At 40.5% G+C, this 19,793-nt stretch overlaps 1 protein-coding gene across 3 annotated transcripts in view; it reads left to right on the top strand.

The window, feature by feature from the left end:
- Positions 1–19,793, top strand: part of FCHSD2 (FCH and double SH3 domains 2) — a 113,035-nt gene that overhangs the window by 56,400 nt on the left and 36,842 nt on the right. For all 3 annotated transcript variants that reach the window (XM_064643952.1, XM_064643953.1, XM_064643954.1), the window contains exons 4-8: positions 3,079–3,155; positions 4,404–4,548; positions 6,556–6,689; positions 8,601–8,655; positions 9,192–9,320. In XM_064643952.1, the coding sequence (XP_064500022.1) occupies positions 3,079–3,155; positions 4,404–4,548; positions 6,556–6,689; positions 8,601–8,655; positions 9,192–9,320 (540 nt within the window). The remainder of the gene's footprint in view (positions 1–3,078; positions 3,156–4,403; positions 4,549–6,555; positions 6,690–8,600; positions 8,656–9,191; positions 9,321–19,793) is intronic.

The raw sequence follows: 19,793 nt of genomic DNA on the forward strand, positions 1-19,793 counted from the left end.
CTATCTTAGAGTTTAATCCTGAGACTAAAGTGTATTCCAGAGCTGGAGTCCTCTCACCACTCGGGTTTTCTGCTCCCTTCTGCCTGTCAAAATGCTGAGAAGAGGTTGGCAAAAAAGCACAAAGTCTGTTCCAAGTTACTCTTCTTGTGAGGAAAAAACATCCATGGGATCCATAAAGTTGTCTGCTGAATTTTGGGTCTGTGTTTGAGTGAGTCAGGCTCCCTGAGGTTGCTGAAGTCAGGTCAGATCTGACTGATTTCAGAGAAGCAGCTGAGACCATCAGGGAAGTAAAAACCAAAAAAAGTGAAAGTAAACCAAAGCAAAGCTCTGTTTTACATTTAAGCAATGTAAATAACAGATATAAATATATATATATATAACATAAATAAGAATCGATATATAATAAAACTATTACTTTTCCTTGCTGCTCATGGAGAGCCTTAATTTGCAAGTGTTGAATGGTACAACTGGTATCTGCACTTCCATGGCATCAGTTTAATCAGGAACAACCTCATTCCTCCCAGAGAAATCAAGTCAAGAGGAAGATATTAAACCCTGTGGGGTGTTTGCCTGCCAGAAGAGGACTTGGAAAACAAAGTAATCCCCTTTAGAAAACAAAATCATGGCAGAAAGCTGCTGGGAGAAAGGGAAGGGATCAAAATGATGCAAGAGATTGAAAACACCAAAATGAGATGGAGCACTGAATTTGTCTGGGTGATAATCCCAAAACTCAGGGTTGCATCAGCCAGTGCCTGTCAGGATTTCTGCAATTAATAATAGGTTTGGGGGGACCTGGTTGTCATCAGCACCTCAGAATTATTACAGATAAAAGCCTTAGGGCTGCTTTGAAAGGCATTAATATGTCTTTTGAAAAGCTGTCTATTTTCTCTGACTGATCTTTTCATCTGGGACATGTTTCTTTTCTATCAGGAATTGTTTTTTGTTAGGGATACAGCAAATATTTTTTTTTGTTTCCTGCCCCAATATCTGTCCAGCTGGCTTTATTAGAAAACCCCAAGCCATAGACTGGAGGGAAGGTCTGGCAATAGGGAGCAGCAAGTGGGAGCTGCAGCTCTGGGAGACTGGAACTGGAGTGAAACTGGGCTAGTTTTCCATGGTCTGAGTTCAGCAGAATTTCATTGGACGTGTGGATTCCTTGGGTGATTGATGGACACGATTCCATGTCCCATCCCTCCATCTGCTGAGCAGGTTTGCAAACAGTTGGAATGCCCAGAAATGTGGCATATTTATAGGTTTTCAGCACAGTGATACTGTGGGTGAGGAGGAACCTTAAAACTCATCCAGTGCTACCCCCTGCCATGGGCACGGACACCTTCCACTGTCCCAGGTTGTTCCAGCCTGGCCTTGGACACTTCCAGGGATGGGGCAGCCACAGCTTCTGTGGGAAATCCATTCCAGGGCCTCCCCACCCTCACAGCCAGGAATTCCTTCCCACTATCCTACCTGTCCCTGCCCTCTGGCAGTGGGAAGCCATTCCCTGTGTCCTGTCCCTCCATCCCTTGTCCCCAGTCCCTCTCCAGCTCTTTGGGAGCCCCTTCAGCTGCTCAGAGGTCTCTGTGGAGACTCCAGGGGAACATTCTGCACGGACTGATGTTCCTGCCTCTCCACAAATTCAGTTTTGTGTTTAAATATCCCCTTATCTCAAGCCTGTTAAACGTGATCATTGTGCACCTTCATGGAAGCAAGGAGCAAAAATAGCTTTATTTATCCCTCTTCTGCCTTTTTTTTTTGCATCTTTAATTTTGGCACAGCTTGTCCTCAGCTGCCAATGAGCTTTTTTTTGGTGTTTGTGGATGTTTGTTCAGCATCTTGAGGCAGTGGAGTCAAATGCAGAAGGGATGGAAACATGAAAATAGCAGCAGGTGGAGGTATCTAATAAAGCTTTGAGTCTCAGCACAAATTGCTCTGCCAGAGTTAAAGGAAATGTTATTTTTCCTTTTATCTGTTTTTTTTTTTTAACAGCTGCCTAATGAAATTTGTGCATCTTCTTGGAAAAATGGCCAAAAAAGAAAAGGAAACACGAGAAATTGTAGTGACAGGCGTAGATTTAACCGTGAAAAAAAATTGCTGACTGTGTGACCAATATGTTCAGATATTTCATGTTCCATGAGGAGATGGAACTTGAAAATGACCCTTAACTGAGGGAAAAGAGCAGTGGAAATCGGGGAAGGTAACTTGGGAAGATGTGGAAACTTGGAATGGGAAGTAAGAGCTCCCAGCAATTGGGCCTGTTAGGGTAAAACCCATCTTTAACACCAAAGTTGGGTCCCCAGAGCAGTTCAGAGCAGCTGGAGCTGGACTCTTTGGGGAAAGACTTTTCCCAAATATCCAAACTTAAACCTCCCCTGGCACAACTTGAGGCTGTCCTTTCCCAGTTTTCCAGCCACTCTGCCCCGAGCCTGGAGCATTCCATGGAATTGTGGTGACCCAACAGTCGTGAATCCTGCTCAGTGTCTGTAAACCCATTGCTGAATTCCAGGAATCCCATGATATACATCATATTTTCCCACTGAAGGGACCCAATTCCAAGGAGTAAATGGGATTAGGAACCTGTGCCAGCAGTTTCCCCTCCCTGTGTGGTTACAGGTTAAATTTTGCTGCTTTGTGACCTTGAACACAAAAAGGTTGTTATTGGTTTTCTGAGGCCCCACGGAGTGAAAGGCAGAGACTGAAGGGCACAATTAACATTAATAATTAAAGATGTAGTGCATTTGTCAGCCTCTTGTCTCCTGGAATCCTCTGAGGAACGGGCTGATCCTGTGAGCAACAGCCTGGGATGATCCAAGCTGGGAATTTGAGCTGGGGCTCATCAAAGATAAAGAGATTTCATCGCTTCTGAGAACCCCTCGTAAAATAAAAATTGGGATTCTTTTAGCTGGGACAAATCGAGCCCTTTGCCTCGCAATATTCCTGCCTCTGATCCTGCCCTTGTTTTTACTGGAGCTGTGGATTGATGGCTTCCTCAGATGTCACGTTTTCATTTGTCTGACACAAGAGCGAAAATGGTATTTTAATTATTTCTGATTTTTACTTTTTTTTTTCTCCTTCTTTTAACAGAGCATCCAGAAGCTGGCCAGTCAGTACTTAAAGAAGGACTGGCTTGGGATAAAAGCTGATGAACGAAGTGATTATAGGTAATTTACCAGTTGGATATCCCAATTTGTGGCATTATTTTACTTAACAATTAACCACCGCTTGTCTGGAGTTAAAATGATTTTTTTTTCCCTTTTTAGCAGAGCATTGCTTTGTTTTCCATTGAAATCCTGAGATCAGGCTGAAATAAATGTTTATATGACTTGAATGTTTAGGAAGATGGGAGAAACAAAACAGCACGAAAGGACAACAAAGTTGTAATTGTGCATCTGTTCAGGTGTCAGTGCTTGTGCCTAAATATAGATTTTAGCAAATAACTTTAAGGTTAGGGGAATAAATGTGGATTTCTTCAGCGAAAAAGGCAGGAACAGGTTTAAATTTAGGAGACTGGTTGTAAAAATCACATTTAACAGGAGGGAGGAGGCAAAGCAAGAGATGGTTGTTTACAAAACTTCCTCTGGTTCCCATGAGAGGTGGAAACCAGCCGTGACTCAGGTGCTGAAAGCCTTGGAGTGGCACCTCCTAAAGATGCGGGAGAGGTTTGCAGATGCTTTATTTTAATGTCTTCTTTGTATTCTGACAAGTTTTAAGTTCAGCCGGGGAGAAATCGTTGAGAGATTTGTGTTTGGGCCTTTCAGCAGCCTCACACCGCTCGCGCGTCTGAGAAGAAATAAACTGAATTATGAGTTTAAAGAGTACATGAAACGCTCCCATAACACCCACCCACCTTTCCAGGTCCACCCACAGCGCCCAGAGATCTTCTCCAAACCCCTCCCTCCCTATCTGGGAGCTCTGGAGGCTCCAGGAATCCTTCCTTCTGCCAGCTCCAGAGGAGCTCCCATCACCTTCTTCCACCTCCACATCCTCCCGAGCTTTTGTGGTGGATTATTGGGGCCCTGATGGCCAGGTGTCCAAAATCACAAATTCCATGATCTTACCAACATCACCAACATCTGGGTTCTGTAGGGTCTGTCCCGTGGAAGCAACAGATTCAACCAGAAATGTTTGGCAAGAAGTGGAATCATGAAAGCGGAACAGGAGGGAAACGTTTTATTTTTGGGGCAAATTCAGTTAAATTTCTTGTGAAAAGTGAAGATATTTGCTAGAGCAGCATAAAGGATTGTGCTTATATTTAGTTTTTAAAGCAAAATGCTGCTGTTGTGTAAACCAACCCAAGACTTGGTGACCCTTGTGGGTCCTTCCAGCTCGGGAGATCCCGTGAATCTGTATTTTCCTCCCTGAGCTCCCTTTCTTCCTTCCCACGCCCTGTCTGTGTTCCATTATTCCAGGAGTATGTATTCCGTGTGGAAATCCCTTTTGGAAGGCACCATGCAGGTGGCCCAGTCCCGGCTCAATATCTGTGAGAACTATAAAAACTTAATTTCAGAGCCAGCCAGGAGCGTCCGGTGCTTCAAGGAACAGCAGCTGAAAAAGGTATTTGTGCCCAAGAAATCCTTGAAATGGTGTCATTTTTATTTGAGAAAAATGGTTATGAGAAATCTTTTAGTATTTTAAATCCTAAAATAATGTATGTGCTTCTCAGTCTCTTGTAAAAATAAATATCCAGCTTGTTGGAGAGGGATCAAAATGAGTTAATTTTAGGTATCCTGAGTTAAAACTACTTGGAAACGAGGGTTTTAAAAATGTGAGACATTTTTAAATGTTGTTCAAATAAATCTCTGCAAATCTCACGTTGTGCTGTGGAACTTATATTAAATTGGGTTTGCAGTGGCAATTCTGAGTGGGTTTTGTCAGGATAAATTCTGATTTTAAGCAAAGATGTGTCTCAGACCTGAAGGAACGACTTGAGCAATCTGAAAGGTGTGGGGATTGCACAGCCACCTCCTGTCAGGGGATCCCAAGGAAATATTCCAATTAAACTGTTCATCCCTGCAGAGGAAACAGTGTTCAAATAAGCTGAATATTCATTTAATTGCTTGTTGCATTTCAAAGTCGTTTCTGAGGGTGGGGAGGCCTCGATTGCCCAGAGAACTGTGGCTGCCCCATCCCTGGAAGGGTTTTTTTGAGGAAAAATTAACTTTATTAACTTTATTAACGTTGTTTCCTTGTCCTGTGGATTTTATTTTCCTGTGAAGTTTTCCAAACAATGCTGGAGCAATTTCATAGCGTCTTAACTGGGTAAATAATCTTATTTTATTCTTCTGCAGGTGCTGTTAGTTCAGTGTTTCTGAGTCAGCAGTAAAAGTGGGACCTTTAAATTTATATAAATCATAGAAGTTCCTTTTTTCCTGCACTTTTGAATCAGCAGAACAAGTTATTCCAATTGTCTGGTTCAAAGTATTCCACAATTTCCCTACAACATGGAATAACTATCCACTTATGGGCATTCATTTCCCTCCACAAGCAGTTTATTTTTTATACAATTCAGCCTTCGCTTTGAATTTCCAAACAGATAAATAATGGACAGGTTAATAATTAATTAAACTATTGGTAATTATTAATAAATAATAATTAATAATAAATAATTAAATAATTAATAATTACCCTGATCTCCATCCAGACAAAAGCTTTTCCAAATTAATATTCTGAGTCAGTAAAACACTTGTGAGGTTACACTAAAATGACATCCAGTCTCCTGACAGTTTTTTTATTCTCCAGGGATGCAAAAGCAAGATTGCTTTACTCTTCTTAAACGATTTTAACAACTGGGGTTATTTGATATTTTAATTTTTGATGCCACCGGGAGACTTCAGGGATCCAGATACCCACTGATGTGGCAAAACCCCCTTCTCACAGGCTCTTAGGTCTCTGTCAGCTGAACAATATATATATATTTTTCTACCCTTCATTTCTCAATTGTGCACACAAAGGATTAATGAATTAATAATTACATGGATTAATAATTTTATGCATTAACAATTCCGTGCATTAATAATTAGTGTAATGAAGAAGATTAGCTGTTTGGGGGGGTGTTCACTAAGAGGACAACCTGACTTGTTGGAAAGCTCTCAACATCCTTATTTTTAAAAAAAGAGCTCTTCAAATAATATATATAATAATATAAAAATAATGTAATAATACTCTAAAATTAATTACACTATAAAATTAATAATCCTTGTCATTGTGTTTTATGTGGCAGCTTTTCTCTCATGTTTGAAATTTTATAGAAGGAAAGATTAATCAGGGTTTTTTTTATCACCTCCAGCAGGTTGCCTTTGGATTTTTCCCAGTTGTATCCCAATTATTTCAAGTAATTACCTCATCCAGAGCTTTCAGAGCTTGAATTCGTGGGTTATCACTGATTTTGAAACAGCAGCAGAAAGAAAGGAAGAAAGTGGGTTTATGTTCTGATCAGCTTGAAAAGAGGGGAATAATTGACTTGGAAACTGTTTTAATCCTGAAAAGTAGTAAAATAAGGACGATGGTGTTATTTGGACGGCAAAAAAATGGAATGTCTCTCTCCTGGCTGCTTTTTTTCAGTGCGTGGAGCAGCTGACAAGGATCCAAACTGAACTCCAGGAGACAGTGAAAGATTTAGCTAAAGGCAAAAAGAAATATTTTGAGACTGAACAGATGGCTCAGGCCGTGCGGGACAAAGCTGATATTGAGGCCAAGTATGTTTTTCTAATAACATATGTAGAAATAATTGCAGGTTTAAAAAGCCCAGTTCCATTAGTTTTTACACTTGAAATTTGCTTTTCAGTGAGCTTCCTGCCAGGTTTTTTTCCAGAGTAAATACAGGCAAAAATAGGGCTTGTTTTCTTTTCACAAAGAGGTGTTTATCTGTAATTATAGATCATTTATTATATTCAGTATAAATCATTTGTGTATAATAATTTTATAGAGATATAAAAATATATATTCTTTCATATATTTATATATGTTCTTTTATAGATTTTATATATGTTCTTTTATAGATTTTATATATATTTTTATAGATTTTATATATATTCCTTTATAGATTTATATATTCTTTTATAGATTTTTATATATTCTTTCATAGATTTTTATATATTCTTTTATAGATTTTTTATATTCTTTCATAGATTTTTAATATATTCTTTTATAGATTTTTTTATATATTCTTTCATAGATTTTATATGTATTCTTTTACATATTTCTCTGTATTATTATAATATTATATATAATCATCTATATGTCCTACAATATACTATATATATTATAGTATAGATTATATCTAATATAATATAATAATGTATTAGGTATAATTATTGATATTTATGATAGAATATATAATAGATTATATAAAATATAACCTATTATATATGTATACTATATTATATGATATGTATATTGTCTATAATAATATTTTATGTATATAAAATATATAAAAGAATATCTATAAAATATATTAAAAGAATATATATAAACATATATATAAGAAATATATATATATATATACACACACACACACATTTTTGTAGCCATTTAAGCACACCCTGATATGAAATTAGAACTTTGGGTTGGTTTCTTTAGGAATGGAGTTAAACTAACTCCTCTAATTCCACATTTTTAAAGGACACTGTGCCAGTGACACTTTTTTGTGATATTAAAGTGTCAAGGTTTCATTTTCTCTCCACACATCTCAAATTTGGGATCAGCCCATTTGGAAGGGAGGAAAACAAGACATAAGTTTTATTTTCAAGCTCAATTTTTGAGGTTTTTCTGTTCCTTGAAATCAACCTAGAGAGGTTGATTTCCTTATTTCCAGGAAAGCAACTCTCACATGTTTTCAATTTGGAATTTGGCCTCACCCTTGTTATAATTTGTATTTTTAGAAGTTATTCAGAATTGCTCTCAGGGAATGCAATTTGGAGATTTTTTCTGTCTTTCTGAGGGTTGGTTGATGAAAAGAACTTCAATAAAATTCCCTGTAATACCTGAAGAAAGTAAAGGAACACCAACCAACCAACCAACCAAAAAACCCAAGCTTGGGAATTTTGTAATGGATTCATTCTGGAGTGATATTTGGATTAACAGACCTACTTACTTGATTTTGTTTTCTTATTTGCTTTTTAAACCACCCTCCTTGAAACAGCAGAAAAAGTCCTTCTCTAATTTATGCTTCGTGGATTCAGATATAAAAATCAGACCAGTTCTGCTTTCAAAAATCCACGTTTGGACCTGGACACTCTTCCAGCTTCCTGGAATATAATTGCTGTTGATTTTGCATTAATATTCCTTTCATGGTTCAAATGCCTCCAAATCCATCAGCCCCCCCCAGTGACTCCAGTTGCAGCCACCACCCAATTTCTCTTTTGGGATGGATTGAAATTTGGTTCCCAAATCTGTGCAAAATGTTCCAGAATGTGCAGTGAATAGCTCAGCATATTTTCTTAGGTTTTCCTTCATCTTTAAGCTTTGTTCAGACCCACACAAATAAAAATTCGGGTGTAAAATGTTATTTCAATTAAAATTTTGCAGCACAATGCAGTGACCTGTATTTCCTATACTTGGGAGAAATGGTCCAAGGCAATAATTCCTTCTTTTAATTCTTCTTCCAGGTCGAAACTTAGTCTTTTCCAGTCAAGAATAAGCTTGCAGAAGGCAAGTGTGAAGGTGAGTAGAAGAAAAACTTGTGTTTTGCTGCTGATTTTATGAGGCAAATGCGCCAAATTATCTTGAATTATGGATATTTTGGAAGGGAAATTGGTGGAATAAGAGATGAGCTAAGAGCACATTTTGGGCAGAGCACAAATATATGATTGGATTTGCAATTACATTTTTTTTCTAATTAGAGTTAAAACTGTTCTTTGAGGACCATACTTGCAGTTGCATGAGGGGAAAAATACATCAGAAATCCCTTTATATATATCTATATTATAAATATAATATAATATATAATGTGATATGATATAAATGGTATAAGGAAAACTGTGCAGCTGTTAATCCCTTTATATATCTATATTATACATATAATATAATATATAATGTGATGTGATATAAATGGTATAAAGAAAACTGTGCAGCTGTTAATCCCCTCAAGTTTTTATTATATTAAGACAAATATATGCAGTTAATTAATTTATATGGACATGTTTTGTCGTTTAACTTCTCACCTCTACCTGTCTTCTCATTTCCCTTTCCTGGTGCAGTTAAAAGCCCGTCGATCCGAGTGTAATTCCAAGGCCATCCATGCCAGGAATGATTATCTCCTCACTTTAGCAGCTGCCAATGCACACCAAGATCGTTACTATCAAACAGACTTAGTGAACATTATGAAGGTAAGGGAAGGGAATTCGGGCATGGGAGCTGGGAATGGGAAAATCTGGGAAGCAAAGGACAAAATCCTGGCTCGGTTTGCAGCAGCCACGTTGACTTTTCCAAGGAGAGGGATGGTAGAGACTGAAATAATGTCCAGTATTGGTGGACACTTAAGCCCCCAAAACAAAGCTGTCAACTTGATTTTTTAATCCCTTTGTTTTCTGAAAAACTCACTTGAATAAAGGAATTAAAAAAAAAAACCACCCTCATGTGGATAAAACTCACTTGGATAAAGGAATTTGGTAAAGTAAGACTTGTGTTTTCCTGTTGGGCTGGGGATTATTTTATAATCCTATGTGTGTCTCCTCAGATCACTTTAGGGTGGGATTAATGAACTAAAATTATTAAATATCCTGGTTTCCTGCTTGATTTTAGGGAAGAGCAGATGAACATTCCTGTGGCGTTTGGCCAAGTCAAGCCAAGAGCAGCCACTTGAAGTCATAGGAAACGACACACTTAAAAAGTTCAAATCTGATTGCTCACTGTGTGGTTTTTTTTTAAATCTCATCCCAGAATTGTTTAAATGCACGTCTCTCAGAATGAAGAGGGTTACAGAGAAATGGTAAAATCAGCTCATTCCCGCTTTGTGGAGTTGCATTTCACACACTGACATTTTCCAACTTTAATAATTTGCCCTTTAAAAACTCCTTCCAAGTGGTGCAATCAGAGCTGGCAGCTGAAAAGTCTGTTGTTTGCATTTGAAATTACAACAAATCACTGCATTATCAGCCTCCCTTTGCATCCTCTGGGGGGGGAGAAATATCAATATATTGATGTGAAAATATCCCATCTGACCCCTGCCCACTGGCACTTGGTGACACTTGGTCAGAGGTGGCAGTTTGGGTGATTTGTCTCGAAGGTTTTTGTGCTTTTGGAAGGTCAGAGGTTGGTTCTGGCATCCTGTGCCAGCTGGATTAGCACAGACAGGTAGTGTTTGACATCCCTTGGCTGGACAAACGTGGCTTGTAAGCACTAAAATCCAATAAAAGTTGGTTCAAGCATTAAAAGCAAGGAGGGCTGGGGATGTTTTGCAGTGACAGTGTTGGTTTAGGGTGGCACGAGGTATTTGCAGAAGTGTTGTTGGGCTGGGGACACCTTGGGTTGCTCCCAAGAGGAAGCTGCTGCTGGGTTTGTTCCTTGGATCCGGCTCTGGAATGCTGCTCCTGGGACAAATAAATCACAGACCCATGTCGTGGCCTCGTTTCATTTTCTGTAATGGGCACAAATGGCCGTTTTCACTGGCAGGATTCCTGGTGACACACAGCTCCTGCTGATTTTCAGGAGTTTAGGATATGCTGCTTTATTTTTTGTGCCGTGTTTGTGAGCACAAAAGCCATCTCAAACAGGGATGCCTGGGAAGAAAACACAAAGTACTTCCAGCATTTTTAACAGACCTGAGAATTCTTTCTATCCTGTTTTACCTATAATTGCAGTTATCCTATTGGTAATTACTGTTTTACCAGTTCTGTCTTAATTTTTCCAATTACACCACTGTGAGTTCCTCTCACAAACCACCTTAAGGAATGACTTTCTAAAGCAGCTCAGAATGAGGAAACGTTGATGTGGGGAAAAAAAAAAACCAACCAAAACAAACCAGGTGTCCTGGACACTTGAAATAGTTCTGAGATTATGTAGAGAAAAAAAAAGAAGGAACCAAAACTGAGGTTTCAAACTGTGCCCTTTTGTAGGTGACAGGAGGGACAGCTCATGGCAGGTGGGTGCACACGAGTCAGGAGCTCAGGACTCTGCCAAGGTCTTTGACACAGTGTAAAAATGTTTTAATGAAGTATTTTATGTTGTTTCTCTGATAAGTTTTCAAAATCTGAATGCTCGTGTTTCAAAGTTGAAATCTCTTAAAGAAAAATCTGCCTTGGGGTGTGAAAAGGACTTTGTGGAGCTGAGTAATTTGTGGAGCTCCGTGCCAAACACACAGTCAGCTTTGGAGCTAAAAAACTCCTTCACCATCCTGAATGATATTGGATAGGGGATAATCATATCATTACGAAATTTAAAACAGAAAAAAAAAACCAAAGAAGCCCCCAAAAAACAAAAAAGAAACCCCAGCAAACTATTGGCAAACCTGTGTGATCTTAATTTTATGGAATCCCAGAATGGTTCGGATTGGGAGGGACCTTAAAGATCATCCAGTTCCAAAACTCTGCCGTGGGTAGGGACACCTTCCAGTAGCCCAGGTTGCTCCAACCTGGCCTTGAACACTTCCAGGGATGGGATAACCTGTGCCAGAGTTGGGGAACTCTTAATTTTTTCTGCCTGCTGACAAATTTTCCATAAAGCAGTAGCAGCAGGTGTTTCTAAAATAATAATTCTGCTTTTTTTAAACCTGTTCTTTCACCTCCTGCCTCGTGTGGTCCTTCAGGGCTGCTTTGGAAGAACAGTGTCAAGAGCTGGTGTGCTTTGTCTTTGTGGTTTCATGAGGGGTTTTTTGTATTGTCTCAGTCACCTTTGCTGCTTTTTTCTGTACTTTCCAGCTTGCTCGACACGAGGAAGTGCAATTGTATAATTTGGCTCTTGTTTTTGATCCGAGAGTGATGACAGGGCAGGTTGAAATAGAAACTCAGTGTTACATCATTTCCCTGCAGCAACTCTTTGCTCACACGTGGGAGGCACAAGTTCCACCATTGCTCTCTTGGTTCCACAGGTCAGGGTGTAAAATTCCAGAGGAATTGTGGCCTTTCCACATCCTTGCCTGTTTTTAAGGATTCTGATGGAGGCTTGGACACTCCCAGGGATGGGGCAGCCGTGCCCACCCTCACAAGCTGGAGGAGGCTGAGCCAGGCTTTGGGGTTTGTGGGATGTGGTGGCAAAAGGAGGTGGAGAAGTTGAAACTTCCTGGTTAAATAGAAGAAATCCTTCCTGGTTAGATATAAGAAATCCTGGTCAGATATAAGAAATCCTTCCTGATAAAATATAAGAAATCCTGGTTAGATATAAGAAATCCTGGTTAGATATAAGAAATCCTTCCTGATAAAATATAAGAAGTCCTGGTTAAATGTAAGAAATTCTTCCTGATAAAATATAAGAAACCCTGGTTAGATATAAGAAATCCTTCCTGATAAAATATAAGAAATCCTTCCTGATAAAATATAAGAAATCCTGGTTAAATGTAAGAAATCCTGGTTAGATATAAGAAATCCTTCCTGATAAAATATAAGAAGTCCTGGTTAAATATAAGAAACCCTGGTTAGATATAAGGACAAGGCTTTGCCATGAAGGTGGTCAGACACAGGCAGTGTCTCAGGGAAGATTGATGATCCTCATGGGTCCCTTCCAACTCAGCATATTCCAGGATTCCCTGATACCTTGGAGATGGTCAGAGCTTAACTGGACACAGCTTTGAGCAACGTGAACTATTTGTCCCAACTCTGAGCAGAGGTTGGACCAGTATCTCCCTTTCAACCTCAATTATTCTGTCATTCCTTAAAATAACATTTTCTGCTAGAAAGATTCTCCTTGGAATTCCCTGATTTCTGGTTTCTGGGGTTTTTTTCCTGCTGTTAACTGGAATAACTGCAATGACCCAGCAGTGCCAGAACCTTCATGTTTTGATGAGCCCTGTTTTTCCTTTGTTAAGGAGTTTTTTGTGAAGCTCAGTTGATATCTGTGTTTTCAGCACAGTCATCCAGCACTTTTCCTGAACATTTGTCATGAGCATTTAAAACAAATGTAAATTCAGGCTCCCAGCATGAATTGCACAAATAAGATTTGACTAAAACTGGCAGTAATTATAAAAATGACTCAACATTTTGGGTGGCTTTCAGTTAATAATTTGTTTTACTCCCTGAAATTAATAGGATGTGAGGGAGGCTCTTTCCACTGGTGGCTCTATTTGAAGTGAGAAGTAAGTCAATGAGGTGAAAGCCTCAGTAATGTTATCCCAGGAATGCTGTATCCTGTATAAATAAAAGAGCACCATTTCCATGGGTGAACATTTCTGTAGCCTCCAGAACGAGCAGAACCAATATTATCACTGTTATAAATCGATTTACGTCCACGTTTTTGTTTTAGGCTTTCTGGGATGATTTAGAAGCACCCAGGGAATTCCTTTTGACAGAAGTGGAAATTTAAATGGAAATTCTGTCCCTCAGCAAAAAAATGGCACCAGGACAAAACAATTTGGAAGTCACTGGAGCTTCCATAAATCTCTTTTATTAATCCAGTGCTGACTGTTCTTTTAAGATCCTGTAATTCTCCCTTGAAAACGTGGAGGGGACTGGTGTAAGTGAAAGAACTGTTGTTTCACTTCCCGCTCTTGTCAGCTGTGAGCCACAAGCATTTTGTAATTCCAGCGAAGCCACCCATGGATGGCATCATCTCCAGCATCACATGGGCACAGGAGCTTTCCTTTGCAGTCAGTTAAGGAGTGTGAGTGGCTTCCTCGTGTTATTCCTGGGAATGAAGGAGGTGGGAAGGGAGACACTTGCCCATCTCATGATCTGAGTGTTCCAGAATGGAGGAACAGTGAAGGGAGGCCTTGCCCAACTCACGGTCCCAGTGTTCCACAGGATGCTCACTGAAGGTTTCCCAACAGCTGATCCCACATTGTTTTCCCTTCCAGGGAATTCCCTGCACGTCAGACCTTGGAGAAATGAATTCCTTTACTAAGGCCCTGCTTGGACTGGGATTGTTCAGCCCCGGAAATGAGGGAATCGTTAACACACAGTTTGGGGTCTCTCATTCAGGCTTTTCCTTAAATGCTCATTTCTCCCATTCCCAGTTGATCCCCGAGCTCTGTTTGAGCTCCTTCAAAGTCCATGGAATATGTGCTAATTCCAATTGGGAGCGTTTGCTTTCTGGCTGGCTGAGAGTAAATATTTGTAGGGAGGTGACAAGTGGCTTTCCCTGGAAATAAAACAACTTCTGAGGGCAAAACCACAGGCAGGGGAGGTTTATTGGCCTTAGTAAGTGGGATTGCCACCACTGTCCATGGTGTATATATGTCAGAGCATCATGGAATGGTTTGGGTGGGAAGGACCTTAAGGATGATCCAGTCCCACCCCCTGCCATGGGCAGGGACACTTTCCACTATCCCAGGTTGCTCCAAATCCAACCTGGCCTTAGACACTTCTGATCTATAACTCAGGGCAACTTAAATTATCTTAAATTATCTTAAAACAATGATCATTTTTCCTGGTAAAATAAGGTATTTCTTGCTAATGCTGCTGACTTTGCAGGGAGTGTTCCTTTGATGTTTTCAGAGAAATAACTTTAGAAAAGGATTGGTTCTGAAGAAAACATGGTGTGATTTTACAGATACTCAAGAAAGGTATTTCCTGGGTAGGAGGTTACACAGAAGAAGTCCTGGATGGATTTATGTGAGGAAGTTAATGGGAGGCTGGTGTTGGTGGTGCAGGGAGTGGAAATGACGTGGGAAGGAATAAAGATAAATAATCACAGAATCATAGAATGGGTTGGGTTGGAAAGGGCCTTAAAGATCATCCACTTCCATGGGCAGGGACACCTTCCACTATTCCAGGCTGCTCCAACCTGGCCTTGGACACTTCCAGGGATCCAGGGGCAGCCACAGCTTCTCTGGGCAATCTGTGCCAGGGTCTCCCCACCCTCACAGCCAAGAATTCCTTCCCAGTATCCCACCTGTCCCTGCCCTCTGGCAGTGGGAAGCCATTCCCTGTGTCCTGTCTCTCCATCCCTTGTCCACAGTCCCTCTCCAGGAGCCCCTTTAGGCCCTGCAAGGAGCTCTCAGGTCTCCCTGGAGCCTTCTCTTCTCCAGGTGAACCCCCCCAGCTCTCCCAGCCTGGCTCCAGAGCAGAGGGGCTCCAACCCTGGCAGCATCTCCGGGGCCTCCTCTGGACTCTCTCCAGCAGCTCCACGTCTTTGTGCTGCTGTTCCCAGGGCTGGAGGCAGCTCTGCAGGGGGGTCTCACCAGGGTAGAGCAGAGGAGGAGAGCGATCAGGGATTTAAGCTGAATGCAAGGCAGCAGAACAAGGAAAATGACTGGAAAGCCAAAAAAACTCATTCCAAATCCCTGTTAGGAAGAGGGCACCGGGAGGGCAGTGTAAGGGTTAAGATGGGGGAGGACGTGCTTAGCAGGAATCCAGGAGAAATCAAATTGAGGAAGGGAACAGCAAACTTTAAAACTTTTTTTTCTTTTGAAACATTTGATGTAGAAACCGTTGAGGGTTCAGGACTTTGGGAGATTTTTGTCAGCCGTCGTAAAACTGCTCATTCTGAACAGGAAATGAAACTTTGCCATCTCGTTTCAAAGCTGTAACACAATGAGAACAGTTCCCAAAATATTCCTTCTGCCAGAAAGGAGCCTTGGAGCTGCTCTGGAGCTCGGGAGGAGAAAGAACCAAGCTCAGGAAGCACCTGGTCTGGTTTTGTTTGGGAGGCAGGTAGGGGGGGTGAAAAGCTGCAACTGGAAACATGTGACATTATGACACATATTTTATGATCTATTTTAGGTACAAATCGCTGAATTCTGTGTCTCAGTGTTCACAGTGAGCACAGACCCTTCTTTACTTGGGTCTAAAAGCTCCATTTCAGGTTTAAAAGGGCCTTCAATGAATTAACTTTGCTGAAAGTCTTAATTTAATAGCAAAGACTAAGCATTAAAGGCAGCCTTGTAGCCAAGAAATCCCAGATTCTTGGGACACCTCTTCCTGTGTGATTTCAACATCTGACCATTAATGTTGTGAAATTAAGTGGGTTTTGAAAGGTTTGAACATTAATCCCACAGGGTTGAATGAATTGGAAAAGAAGCTTAACTTTAACCCTCACTGTCTCCTATCAAATAATAAAATGATTTATAAAATCCTCTCAGCTGCTGGAGGAAATGGCACCACCCCGTCAATCCTTGGTGACGAAAACTGCTTGGAATGGGGATTCTGTGCCAGGCTTTGGGATGGGGTTAGGGGGAATCTGTTTAAAAGGGGAAAAAACCTTTCACTGTATTTTTAATTCCGGACTTCAGACTCAGATTATCTCTGTCTTCACCCGCTGGTGCTTAGAAGGAGTGGGGGCATAAGTTGGGAGTGTTATTCCCCTGGGAATAAATGAGAATGGACCACTTGGCACGTGGAATTCCCAGGTGGAATTTGAGAAGCCTGGATTAATCTTCCCTGCTGCTCTACCTTTGGCATCGCCCCTGTGATGCTTTTCCCTTTATTCTTGGGGATAACTTCCTGCATTGTTTGGTGATTCTATAATTATTGAAGTCACTCTGAGCTGGTTTCCTTTTAAGAACATGTTGCTCCTGTGTGTGGATTACAAAAATCCCTAAAAATAGTTCAATTGGGCTTGGTCCTTGTATTTTAGTCTGACTTATATTTAGTCTGAGGATCTTTTTTGTAGGGCTTCTTAAAACCTTCTTCATTCAGAACCTCTTGGCACCTTCGTGGCCTCCTCTGGATCTGCTGTGACAGGTCCACGTCCTTCCTGTGCTCAGGACTCTAAACTTGGATGGATCCCACTGGGTTTCAGATGTTCCCAGACAGAACTAGTGATACTTCCAGAATAAGTTGGATCTGGCTCTCCCTAAACCAGACTTAGCAATACAGGCAGCTTTGGCTGTGTGAGATTATCCTGGGATACGGATCATTTTATGGCCTTGGCTTCTCCCTGCTTTGCTTTGGGTGCAAACTGTGGCTGTTCTACCTCTGACTTCCAATCTGGAGCTAAAACTTAGATGGTCCTTTCTCCTGGGAGGCTGAGTGAGTCCAGCACGAACTTTTTGCTCCATAGAAGGGGATTGGTTTTTGTCCTCATCTTTCCTTAGCAGCTTTCCCTCCTGCCACATTTGGCTTGGTAGAAAAACCAGGATTATTCCTGCAAAAGGCAGGATGGGGAGCAGCTCCACGTCAGTTTGGAGGGAACCCTCAGCCTTCAAATCCCCGATGGGAGCAGACACTGTGCAGTTGTTCCTCCAGGATTGCAGGGAATGAGAAACTCTCTGGAGCTCTTGCTCCAGGCAGGTTGTTCAGGGACGCTGCTGGGGCTTTGATCTTGGCTTTGTTGGGAATTTAGATCCAGACAAATCCAGCCCTGAATTCCTTTTATGGTGCTGGAGAAGGAAGGATTTGAGCGGGGACAAATCGTGTGGAGATGGAAGAGCTGCGAAGGGAAAATAAGAAGCTTTTTTTCTGTATGGGGGAGAAATGGATGCCCTGGAGAAATTCCTCCCAGGAATCAGCATTTTTAAAGGAAAATCACTGTGGAATGTAACTGCTAACTGAAAAGGATGGGTTTTCCTGCCCTTCCTTCCTGTCCTCACGTCCTTGGGAAGTCCTTGGGAAACGCTGTGACGTGTCCCAGACCTGGATCCTGCTGAGCTGGCAAGTCCAGCTGATCCCAGTTGTTGGCTTCATGACCTTGGAGTTTCAGAGCAGGTTTAAAATACTGTCACATAAAAGGAGATTTGTTGCTCCTGTTGGCTAAAATACAGAAAGAGGCTTCTGTTCTTCACCTCCCCAGCCCCAGAAGGATGAAAACTGAGGCCTAAATAGTCAGAATTCCTGATAATTTATCTATAATTCTCCATACCCCAACCTTTCCTTTTTATATTAATTTTATCTTCTCTGCATGTAAAAATTAAAGCACTCAGTGGAGCCTCATTGACCAAAACCACTCGACTGAAAATTCCCAGACTTGTGGGATCTCCCAGTTTATTTAGTGGATTTTAGGCACGAGTTTTAAACACAAACACTCCGAAAGCTTCACTCAGTGTGTTTGTTCTGGAATTCCTATTGTTGGGTTGTGAAGTGAGGAAAAGTTGGGAGTGTGTTACAGAAAATAAGGGATGGAAATTAATGGGTTGCAGGTGGTTAGCAGGGCAGAACAGATCAGGGATGGATAAAACAGGGTTTCTAATGCAAATAAAAACAGGGCGGTGTGAGAATTTAATTTTAATTTTTAATATAAATATGTTAATGTGTATCAATTATTTTAATATAAATACAAAATAGGGGGTGTAATAAAACAGAGAGAGGGTGGAATCTCTGATACAGATCTCCCTTTTAATTTGGGGGTTTTGCTTTGATTCCTACACAGGAAAATATATCCCATTGCTGGGATTCAATCCCATTGACTCCACAGAAAAGTTATCACTCCACAAACACAATGATTTTTGTTCACTTCATTTCTTTCCCCTTATCTCTTGGGTTTCAGGCTGCAGGATCAGCCCTAATTTTGTTGTGTTCCCTCCACCCATTAAGGAAATTCCTGGCCTTCCACATCACTCCATGGTTTCCTGAAAAGCAGTGGCAGCTTCCCGAGCATTTGTCCAGGGGTTTGATGCTCAGCACAGGCAAAATGAGCCACATGAAGTGTTGGGTTGCATCATCTGATTAAAAAATTCGATGTTTCTAAACACAAACTTAATTTCAAAGATCCACAGAATGGGTTGGGTTGGAAGGGACCTTAAAGATCATTTCATTCCAGCCCCAGTCTGGTGGTTGGTTTATCACAAACGTGGGATTCCAGTTTAAAAACACATAAAAATAGAGCTGCCTGTGTTTGAAAAGACCCAATTATTCCTGGGCAGTGATGATTCAGATGAGACTGATATTAATTAGTCAGTGAAACCCACATGGCTTCACAAGTGTGGCTTTAATTGGTTTTTTTTTTTACCTTAGTGCTGGGTTTGGTGCCTGGTGGCTACGGAGAGGATGAGTTTGAACAGCTGAGTTTAAACTGGAAAATTATTCATTAGAAATTATTATTATTCAACACTGCTTTTAACAGTTCTTGTGCAAGACAAGCATGAATAGAATACCAGGATTATTTCAGAAATAAATGGGAGAAAAGGGAAAACTCACCTTGGTGGCTTCGTCCAACTCTGCTCTGCTTTGTTTGGGGGACAAATATTTGCCATTTTTTCTTGCTGGTTGCTTTTAAAATAAAAAAATACACAGTTTAAGTTGTTCTCTGTCTTCTCCAAGACATTGAAATTGTAATTTTGAAATGGAGTGTGGCTGAGACCTGTCAGTGTTTTAGTGAAGAGATCTGGAATTAAGAATATAAAACATTCAATGCGGGATCTCTTTTGCATCTTAGTTGAGTAACAACATCCCAAAGGCAACCAAATGTCCTAAAAATAGCTCAAGTAATTTCATTTCCATACTTGCTTTTGAGGGAATTTTTATAAAGTGTAGAATGATTAAAGTCAACACATCCAACTTCCAAAAATGTTCAGTATCATCCCTTGAAATAAGAAGAAAATCCTCCTGAAAATGATGGTCTGAACTGGGACTGAAATTTTCTTCCTGTGTAAAGTTCTAAGTGAGACTTGGATGTTGAAATCAGAATGTTCTTGTCCCATCCCCTGCATATATAATTTTATAGATTTAATGTATAGGATTTCTTACAAAAATACACTTTAATTTGGTCATGTATAAAAATACACTTGTTTTTTTTTTGTTATTTTGTGTATAAAAATACACTTTAATTTGGTTTTA

The sequence above is a fragment of the Pseudopipra pipra genome, chromosome 2 (assembly GCF_036250125.1).
Source record: "Pseudopipra pipra isolate bDixPip1 chromosome 2, bDixPip1.hap1, whole genome shotgun sequence".
NCBI lineage: Eukaryota > Metazoa > Chordata > Aves > Passeriformes > Pipridae > Pseudopipra > Pseudopipra pipra.